At 37.0% G+C, this 11,379-nt stretch overlaps 1 protein-coding gene across 2 annotated transcripts in view; it reads right to left on the bottom strand.

Annotated features, from left to right (window-relative positions):
• The window catches only part of COL24A1 (collagen type XXIV alpha 1 chain), a 130,480-nt gene that overhangs the window by 100,085 nt on the left and 19,016 nt on the right, over positions 1 to 11,379 (bottom strand). For both annotated transcript variants that reach the window (XM_035333325.1, XM_035333324.1), the window contains exons 4-7: positions 9,865 to 9,918; positions 6,760 to 6,813; positions 3,008 to 3,061; positions 1,944 to 1,997 (exon numbers count right to left, since the gene is read on the bottom strand). In XM_035333325.1, the coding sequence (XP_035189216.1) occupies positions 1,944 to 1,997; positions 3,008 to 3,061; positions 6,760 to 6,813; positions 9,865 to 9,918 (216 nt within the window). The remainder of the gene's footprint in view (positions 1 to 1,943; positions 1,998 to 3,007; positions 3,062 to 6,759; positions 6,814 to 9,864; positions 9,919 to 11,379) is intronic.

Raw genomic sequence — 11,379 nt, 5'->3', positions numbered from 1 at the left:
CCCCCGCAGTTTATTCTTGTATCTGGTTTATTTCACAGCTATTTGTGCTTACATTCCTTTGAAAATAATTTCCAAGATCACAATAAGCTAACAACAGAAGGACTAGTCTGACAGTGCATTTACCAATTTGTATATATTGAAAAGTGATAAAGATCAATTATTTAAAACAATGAATTGTGAGCTTGTCATTAAAAAAAGCAAGCATGAAATACTTTTTAATGTTTACAGGTGTAGTGCATTCAAAATCTGGTGTTCTTGCAATGTAGGTCAGGCAGAAGTTAACTTAAAAGTGGTTCTAATTAGTGTCTGATGTGTACAGCATGGAAATAGAGAGTAAAGTTTCCAGTGATCAAGTGATCACAGTTCTCCACTGAGTCTCTAACCCTCAGATAAGGAGTGAATTCTTGTGGCAGGAAGAAAGCATGATGGCCATGAGATTTTAATTTCCTTGCCCCCAAATGTCAGTCTTATAACCCACAACAAGTGACAGCTGCTTCCCATCTAAAAACCTTTAAAACAAAAACTACTTTGTTTTCTAAGTAAAAGCATAAATCTGAAGAAATGAGAAAGCACAATACGTGGGGAATCTCAAGGTGGCCCAAGTTCAACGAGTAACAAAAAGCTATCAACGTGTAGGTTAGCTCCCAACAGAAGGGCTGCAAATTCTTGTTACAGCTATACATTTTGTCAGTTCACACAACTGTGAACCACGTGTGTTTGGCAAACACAAGCTTCCACACTCACACCTCATGATGCTAATCAACTACAGTTTCCTTTTCTAGTCACGTTTTTACTGTTTTGGTGAATTCTAGAAGTGAATGATTATTTGCATATATTTTTAAAAAATGTCTTACACTAAGATCAAGACAACATTGAAATAAGATGTTTTAAAATGTAACACAGTGAGTTTTGTGGCAATACCATTTTTTCTTTAAGTCAATAACAGGCAAACCTTTAATCATTGTTCCTTCTTCATATGTCAAAGAAAGACCGCGAGTTCCAAGGCCTATCTTTCTAACAGTTCATTCCATTCTTTTAAGGAACACTTTAAAACTGCTTTTAGTGCTACTACTGCAAAATTTTACTGTGGTATCTGTTCTCCATCTTTTTTTATTACAATTACAAAACAAATTTGTCTTCTTAAAAGACAGGATTTTAACATTACTTTCCCTCCAACCTTCTTGATTTTTGCTACTTTGCCATTTTATTAACAATACTGACAATGCAGAGCAGCCTACTGAACATGTCAGATAATCTCTTTCCACATAAACTATATCCACTCGCTTACTCTTCTCTGCTCATTTTCTTAAGGTTGTCTCATTTCCTCTATTAACATCCTTCAATTTCTCTCCCCAAATCTTCTTGTTTGTCTTGTGCTTTCCTGTATACCTAGGCCTGCCATAATTTTGATGTATTTCTTAAATGCAGTGTGTAGCACCTGATATTTCTCATATCAAAAAAGCATCACTGTTATATAGCACCCAAAACTGGAACTTTTTTCACCTGGCTTCTATTTTTTAGCAGTTCTTGCACACATTTGGAAAAGTAGTAAATAATGCAGCGGTGGGTGATTGAGCACCAGATTTACTACTCAATGAAAGAACACAAGATCCCAAAGAACATGTTCTAGACTATGAAGTACACAATAAACAAAATGAAAAGACTTACTGAAAATCAAACATATTCAATTTTAAAATGGCTGTATCTTGCAGGCATACCCACAATCCCATTCTGTTCAAGAAGGGGCATGCCATGCCTGCCATAATCTGTTCAATTTTTACAGAAAGTTTTGCACTGATGGCCCTGGAACCTCATACATTTAACAGTACCAACAGCAGGCATAAAGCTCTTTCACTTTCTGTTCCCTTAACCACAAGACATACTTCTGATGACTGTGTATTTGAGGCAGGGAAGCCTGTGTGAAAAAGAAAACAGTAACTTACCTTCTGGCCTTTGATCCCAGGTGGGCCTTGAAAGCCTATTGGGCCTGGATCACCCTGTACAAGAAAAATATCCAGAACCACTGTTTCAGCTATCCATGTATAGGACTTCATATCTTTGAATTCTTGGACATTTGGTATGAAGAAGTAAATATTTTATTAGGCATGGATTTTTTTGCTTAGAGGAAAAAAATGAATAGGCTACACTTCCCCAGGTGCTACCAGCTAGTACTTGGGCTGAGGAAATTTGACTTGGGTGAAAAGTTGAGAACCAAAAAAAAGGGAACTAGAAAACGCCTATCCCTCTGATATTTTTGGATTATGGAGCCATTTAACATACAACTAGGTGTAGCTGATACTTATCCATGGGTGAGCTTTAAGCTGTTCAACAATATATCTGTGACAGGTTGGGCTCCTGCCAAAGAATATACTTTGAGCTTCAAGTGGCCGTATATAGCTCATAAAACTTGTTAGATTGCCGATAGTACAAGCTCGCTAGCTTAAAATAATATTGCTATTTCTACAAAAGCAGCAATTAATTTTCTTATCAGTGCATCAATAGAAACTTTTCTGAATTTTACTCAGCATTTCTTTAACATTGAAAATATGTATTTGTGAGTATTAGGATTCAACAAAATTTACACATCAACAAAGAAACATTATCTAACACACACATCTGCAGCTAGTAAACAACAGTTATTTGTTACTACTTACTTCATTATAGATAGTGTAAGTCCTGGACTCCTACCTGTTTTATACTTAGCACAAATATTCCTCAACTGAACTAACAGCAAAGGCTTTAATAAAGTTTTTCACAAATACAGGTCACTCTAAGAACTAGTCTAACACATTAAAATGTGAATATGCCATTAGATTTTTAGCATTATCATTGGTTTTAAAGTTTCATATGTAATCAGATGATTTGTAATCTAAAAAGGAATAAGCCACAAGCTTTCAAACACAACATTTCCATCAAGAATCATTCTAAATATTTATACTCAAGACTTCCACAAAAGAATGTGACAGATAAAACTTTTTTTTTTTTTTGATAATTAAGAAGGTGATACCTTTTCCCCACGTTTTGCAGGTCCTGGGGAGAATCCTGGGTCTCCTTTAGGGCCCTATCACAGAAAAATTAAGCTCATTAATATCACCAGGGAAGAGAGTTTTTAATTATGTATGTGGAAACAAATGTTTTCACTTTTACAGCAAGAAAAGTGGGAATGTATATATGAACTGCACTTATTATTACTGAAAAAGTTTTGGAAAAAAATCTGTAGAGAATGATGACATTATGGTAATTCAGAAAAAGGAGATTTATATTTTTGAAATTTCATGTCACTACAATATTTAATGAAAAGCTTTTATTTGTATCTTGTCTAACAATACAAATGTCAGTGTGTCTGTATTCACAATTATAACAGAATATATGGCCTGTTATTTGTTTTGCCTGTAAAGTCTTTTTTATCAAACAGTAAATGGATACCAGTAGAGCATGCTGTTATTTCAATTTCTGTGAAACTATATACTAAAATCCTTTAATCCAGAGTAGGCCTGTTTAAAGGTGTTCATTTACTTCAAATGCTTAGCTTTCCTTAACTGTGTCACTGTTCTCCGAGTTAAAGGCTACTTTAAAGGAACACATGCTTTCAGCAACCACTTTTATTCTCACAGGTATTCCCATTAGCTTGTCCATAAGATTAATATACTTCTGCACTAACACTTTAAAAAGGCACATCCGAAGCACTCCTGCTAAGCAAGATTACAGTAGTCACCCCGACTGAGATGCTTTCCTCAGGACCCACCACTTCAGGACACCACTTACTCCCCAGTACAATGCAAGTTTACCACTCTATATTATTGCACTGATTTCAACTTGTCTGTGTCTTCCTCCTGCTCACCACCTACTCTACCCAGTGCAGACATCCTGGAAGGACAGAGCTGTCACCATGTCTGAAGGCCTCTGTTCATTCACAAACTATTTCCCAGCTGATTATACAACTCATCATTCCTGGGCAGAAATTACTGCCTGCATCTAAAACTAGGCCACAGAGCAGGGAAGAACTCTGCCACACTGATCTCTGCTATCCCAAAACCTCAGTGCCAGACCCTGTCACCAGGCCCCACAGGAGAGCTTGGCACCTGGCCCTGCAGAGCTCTCAGCTACAGGCACCTCTGCTAACGCCACAGACACCACACCAAAGATATTGGTGTATCTTCAGTTACTGCTCTAAGCGGCATAGAATGTGCATCATCTGCTTGCGCTCCTTGGTCAAGCTTTACAGGGAAGTCACTGAGACCTTTTGTTTCCTTTGAAAGGAACAGTTGAGGCCATCCTGGGGACAACAAGACCTGCCATCCATGGCTGGAGATCTCTAGCTAGCCAACACTCCTCTCTCTCATAGGGATGTACAAAACGAGCAGTGTGAGGCTTCATGTCAATCTGCCAGTTAAGACCTGTAAAATAGTTAAAAAATTCCATATTTGAATTTTATATATTAATTTTATGCACATGAAATGCTACTGGGCCTGATACTCCTCTTGCTTACATTACTGCAGATCAAGAATTATTCCACCACAGTTAAGATTTGTATGTGTGAAGCCACTGGAGAAACTAAGCGTGTTGAATACTAAAAATAAAGCCTAGAAATATAGGCAAAATGAATCTTTACTGTCAATTTGTCAGGTCACATAGAACACAATTCTTCACCATGGGAAGAGTTTTCTAAGTGTTTTCCAGCGGCTGGTTTACATTTTGGAAGGTAAATTATAAAATTCCTTGAAAAAATCCAAACAGTCTTCTGCTTCTATTTTCCAATGCAGGAAAGCTTATTAAACTAAGACTGGAAATATAAACTAGCAAAGAGCTGGACACGTACATGAAAAGAAAAGACCCACCACCATCCAAAAGAAAACAAACAAAAAATCAACACAAACACCCCAGCTCCCCCAAAACAAACAACAACAACAAAAATAACACAAGCCTTCTGACAACTTAACTCACAGCCTTTCCTTTCCCCTATAGACATAATTCCTCATTACTTTTAATCTAAAAAGCAAACCAGCCCTTGTTATACATCATTTTCAAATTTGGATGAACACATGAACACGATGTGAGGATAAATAAAGCACCTAATTATTTAATCTATGTAACATTAAAGTGTAGTTAGAACAGTGCCAAAATCCACAAACTTGATTTTCTTGACCTAATCCTTTTTCCTGAGAGCCAGAAACATAGTCAAGCTTCTTAAGTACTTTTAAATGACTTTAACACCCTCAATCAACGGTTTATCAGAAATCAAATGCTGAGGACACTTAGCTATTGCTAAGAACTGCAAAGCATATGTTTGGGGTGGAACCTGGCTCTCCATCTGAAAAGATCAGTAGAAACACTGAGAAGGATATTAGCTAACATTGTTCTATGCTTCAAACAACTGCATAAGGGATGTTTCAATGTAGAAGGGAAAATGCATGCATCTCAAAGGTAAAATACAATTCTGCATGAAGTTATGGCCAGAAAATTATTGCAATTCATCTGTTATGTGTTAAGATCAAACAAAAGTGTTTCATTTCAGCTTCCATAGTCAGTGTAGGTCAACTGGATCTTCATAGTCCATTCTTGGTGAGCCCCTGGTTAGTTTATTTTCAAATAAAAGTGTTTCAGAAGGTACTTGTACTGAAAGGTTAATTTATAGTCCAACAGATTAAGAAGAGAGCTAACCACCTAGTGAAATGTGTGTGTATACATACCTATGTATCTGTGTGTGTGTGTATAGATATGTGCATATCCATACAATTCCTTTTGTTTTTAAATTCATGGAGATGGCTACATGACTGATCAGGATTATAACTCAGTGGTGTAGGAAAATCCATTATCAAACAAAACCTAGGAGTAATTGGTTACAATTATTTTCCTAACAATGTACTCTATTACACAGCAAGCGTAAATATTGTGACAATTAACTATGAATCTGAGTTTAACTGTTCCGATAAAACTAGACAGTAACAAAAGGACGTAACAAATAGAGTTGCTTCGTTTTACAGTGTTTAACACTGAAAGCTTTATTAAATTTCTTTTTATGTCCTCAAGTAGTTTCTAACACCTGTCATGACAGGTCAGATTCCTGCCACAAGGAATCGCACTAAAACAAATCATGGTTGCTGTTCTATTTTCCTATCTATCAAATCATTCAAACTAAATATGAGTTGAAGGCATTCTGCAATTGCACAAATCTGTCAAGACTGTTTAAGGGGCCTTATGCTACACAGGTTTGAAGGGTTTTTATTTGAGCTTCCAGGTCTTGTATTTTTTCTTCAGTTTTAAATATCACATCCATACATCTAGAGAAAATTACTATATTAATGAAGTGATAATGTTTGAAATAGCAGAGTATTTAAATATGAAAAGTTGGGTACTGACAAAAAAGAGGAATTTATAGAGAACGACTCAATCTTTTTTTTTTCCCCCTTGTTCTTTTCTATCAAGACAAAAAGATTACAGCAATTAAATGTTTAGTCTCCATAAATTCCAGCTTATTGAAGAGGCTGAGCTAATTTACAGGAACTCTTTTGGGAAGCACAGACTACTTGCATGGGTAGCAGTTTCCAAGCCACCATTCTGCACATAGTTTTTTATTCCCTGAATAAACTGCTATTTTGTTTTGATTTTGATTATATTTAATTAAAAATTGTTTACAGTAAGTCTCCATCTGTAAACCAAAGAAGGCCAATTGCTTCAATTAAAGGAACCAGTTCTACAACTTCCAAAAAGTCATTAAGAAGCTCACATATTCACATGGCAACAGATAAATTAACTCACCTTTGGACCTGGCAGTCCTGGCAAACCTGGATTACCATGTGGTCCTGGAATACCCTATAAAAGTAAACAAAAAAGAGAGTGGAATTACTCAGCACATCACTGAACAACTGTGTAAAGCTTCAGAAATCATTTTACTGTATAATCGTTGCTTTTAGAAGCACCGCTTGGGACTTTCAAGGGATTCCCAAGAAATGTGCACATCTTCCTAAAAATGAAGTACTTCCCCCTTCTTTTAAATATCTCTTAAAATAATAATAATAATAATAATAATAAATCATCTTCCCAAATCTTAACAGGTATTTGGCACGCAGTCACTGCAAACTCACTCTGTAACTGCAAAACTTGGAAGCATTGGATTAAAGCGAAAAATCACATTCAGATGCACCCAGTTATAAACTGGAAAAGAAGGAATTGTCGTAGTTCTCACTGATTTAAGGGACGACTCAAACAGGAGTATTCCATCTCCTCTAAATAAATCATCACAGATAGAAACCCGTCTGATTCTCCCACAGCCAATGCAGAAAATGGGTTTGTTGCCAAAATAATTTAACTAAAACCATTCCAGGAGCAGAATGGCTAACCAGGACTATCTATATCTAGTTAAAACACCATCCAGGATAAGTGTCCGCTCCTGCAATACACTGAGTAATCCTCAGTCCATGACCAACTGTGCATTAGGGTAAATATTTTTGCAGTGGCTGTCAGCAGCTATTTATCCAATAACTGGAGGACCAAACTGGTGAAAATCTATCTCTGGTAAATCAGCAGCGAAACTTTCACTGAATTTACTAAGGCCAAAATTCAGCCAAGCAATTCATCCAAATACCAAAATAATAAGAATCTGTTTCATCTCTTTCATATTCTCAGTATTCTTAAAGGAGGTAAACTCAGCATTTATTTTTTTTCTTCCCATGACTCTGAATTTAGTAATTATACCTTGCAGTAACACTGAAAGCTCTGTCTCTTAAGCTCTCTGTCTTACTAATGACAATGTTGACAAAACTCCATAGAAATACTAATCTCTCGAACAGCACGTGGGATTAGCTTGACTGCTGGCAACACTGGAGGCTCTCTCAGGGATTTAGGAGAAAGGAAACAAATACAAAGTGCCAATGGAGCTCCAGTGCTGAAGTGGCTCCTAGCTTTTGCTGCTTGCAAGAGTCACTTGCAAGTTGGAGCATAACTGAAGATGTGTTGCACTACAGAGGTGCAAAGGTATCCTAGTGGAATGGGAGGCATTAGGGGAAGTTGATCTCATTGTTGATTAATTCTGAAGTCACTGAAAGTTCATTCTTGAGAAACTTGGAACAAGCCAAAAACCAAATACACGCAAAACCAAAAACCTTCAGTGTCAGATGTGGACTTCTCCACCACAGAAACAAAGAAATCAAAATATGTTTTTAATGGCAATCTCTGACCATTAATCAACCATTGGTACTGTGCCTAAAGTGTTCAACCCTTGTGAACTTCTGTCAAAATCAGGCTTGGACACGCACCCAAGAGAGCTTGCAGAAGGCCCAGGCAATACGGTTCTGCACTCTGATGCTTTCCTTTGACACCCTGAGTCACATTTTCAGATCACAAATGGCAGCTCACGTGATGGAAGACAAAGCCACCAGGCAGACTTGTACACGTGGAGACGAACTTCGCATCAACAGGGTTTTACATGCTTGTTGGCTCAAACTACTCTGACATACCATGTCTTTTCACTAGTTGTACTTGCTTGAATTTATCAGCATTAGGCAAAGTAAAGAGCACTGACATTTAAATATATATATATATATATTCCTTTGCTCAAATACTTTTCTAGGCTTTCTTGGCCTATATAAATATGTATTTTAAACTCTTGCAGAACTGCTGGTAAATAATCACCCTGGCCATTTCCTTACTTCTCTAGGTACCTTACCATAAATGATGTTTCCTTACATCAGAAAGGATGCCCTACTCAATAATTAATCCAGAAAACTCACACAGTAGAGTGCTATGCTCATATGTCCTCTACACCTAAGAGGATCTGCAGCAATAGGAACAGAGCAAGAGAGATCTTACCAACAGACATGGCTTTAGACACACAGGCTAGCTCCAAAACAAAGGCAACTTCCAGTTGTGAGGGTTGACTTGAGTATGTTGGATCCTGTCTCCAAGGCAGGAATGGCCTCAGAGGCAATATTGTTTGCCAATATAAAAATCTAAGATGTAGGTACTGTCAGCTTTTATGTAGCAGGATAAATTGAAAAAAGAAGTCAAGAAATTAAGCCAAAAAGATAAGCATTTGAAGAAATTGTTTTCATTTTATACTTTTAAACGTGACTTATCCACTCTCTTACCTCCAGCTGCTCTAAAGCACCAGGTCATTCTGCCCCCTTTACCAGTGCACTTTCCTACCCAGCCACATCAAGTTTTTAAAGCCAGCAAAGTACAGGACATTCACCACTTTGAGTGACAGCTTGTTTAAATATGCCTCAAAGGCTGAACCAACACTACTCCCACACGTTGGCTAGGATTTTCATATAAACTGCTCCCTTACTTCCCGCTTGCCATTTGGCTAGCCTAAGGTGCTACAGCCATAACCACTTACATCCCCAAATACCATGACCCTAAATCTTCTACATAACAATTACCTAACACCCCTTTTATCAAGCTATTGTAACACAAGAATCCAAAACAGATTATTGGGAATTATTTTTCTGTCTTGCGGTGGTTAATTTTGTATCAACCGCCTGCTCCTCTGTGGCAGTGATATGCATTGCTCACTCCCTCTCATTCCAAAAACAAATGAACGTGATCTTAGACTGCAAAGCAGCAGGTGAAAACAAAAGAAAAACAAAAAGTATTGCAAGCAACAGAAGTTAGGTGCAGATTTAACAGAGGTCCATGTACACGCCCATACACAGAATCAACTATGCTGAAGGGCCACAGCAGAAGAAAATGTTGATTAATTTGCCTTATTTTAACCTATTTACCAAACATTAAGAATTACGTACTTTCATAGTCAACAGGTATATGAATATGCTGAAAATAAAACAAAAAGTTGCAAACTCCAACTCCTGTTTAATTATCATTGGCCTGTGCAGACCCACACAAGAACACAGCTGTTTTACTCACCCGAGGACCTCTCTTTCCTGATGGACCAGGTAAACCTGGAGGACCTGGAGGACCCTGGTGATAGAAAATCGAAACAATTAAGGCTAAAATTCAGCACAAGGACAGTACCACAAGTCTGAATCAGACCAATTCTTCTTGCTGATGACCTTCTGCTAGTAGAAGCCTCCTCTACTTGAAAACTGATTCCCAAACTGCAAGCACGTGTGTTTTTAGTCTTGCTCAATATCAGATTATGTTTAGAAATTATTTTATGTCTGAAGAATTGGAGACAATCTAGATTAATATAAATATGCTTAAGCAAAATTTACAAAGGAAGGAGAATTAATCTCAAGAGTTAGAAACAAGTTTAGTGTATTTCCAAACAAAGATCAAAGGATATTTAAGCCTTTTTAATAAATACACTGGCATGCCAAACATTTTATAAATGTCAGATAAGTAATCATGAAAAATGAGATACCACTGCACAGAAAAGACGGACATAAAAAAAAAAAGAAACAAACATGGACAAATGATTGTTCAGGTTCCCTGATTACAAGCTTGAGTTAAGGATAACTGGCAACATGTTCATCCTTAGTTTCACTTGCATATAAATAATATAATTCACTTATACCTATGTATATAAATAAAATAAATCACCCAGGCTTCCTCATGCTCCTGCGTTCTGCAGATTCTGCATCTTCTCACCTGAAAGCCTAGACGAAACACTTTAAACGTCATCCTGCCTACCCCCAACCACCACTGCTGAAAGCTGGCAGGCATACCAGAGAAAATCAAAAGGGCAAGTATGGTGACTGAAATGAAATGGCCAACTTGCAGGCTTTGAAAAGAAAAGCCAGCATGTTTTTCATAAAATAAATATGCATATATTTATAAAATAAACCCTTTGAGGTTTTATTAACAACAAATAAATTACTCTATCAAGGCAAAACTGTATTTTTTTAAAAACACAAAGTTTTAGGGAAGTGACATTTCTTTTACCTTGGAAAGAACATCACTGGCAGAGAAGAGAATGCTGATTAGAGGCTTTAGGAAGTATCAAGCCAATTACCTTCATGTAGCCAAAATATGGACTACTTTGCACAGTTCTGGAAAAAAAATCTTATTCTGAGGAAGAACGACAACAAAAAAAGATTTTCCTCTCCAATTAATCATAGTAATCTTCAGATACCTTTTTTTTTTTTTTTTTTAACTGGACAGAATTCAGGTGATACAATCTTCCACATTAGAGGACAGAGGTTCAGTGTTCTGGACTCAGTAATATCCCACTGCATTACTCACAAAAAATCTGCTACAGCCACCCTGATATCTCCAGATAGTTATAACCCTATTAATTAAATGGTCTAAGAAAACAGTGGGAATTTTGAATTGGAAAAATAAAGTCTTGCATTAATAAATGTCTAGCTGAATCCTGGAACCTCGCTGACTGCCCCCAAACCATCAGAATTTGGAAACATCTGGTTTTGGAGTTAGTCCCTGCAACAAATGTGGATTCTCCTGTAAACACATTACAGGCTT

The sequence above is a fragment of the Oxyura jamaicensis genome, chromosome 8, assembly GCF_011077185.1.
Source record: "Oxyura jamaicensis isolate SHBP4307 breed ruddy duck chromosome 8, BPBGC_Ojam_1.0, whole genome shotgun sequence".
NCBI classification, from domain to species: Eukaryota; Metazoa; Chordata; class Aves; order Anseriformes; family Anatidae; genus Oxyura; species Oxyura jamaicensis.
Note: the sequence above shows the minus strand (reverse complement) of the source record. Positions and strands in the feature narration are given on the sequence as shown.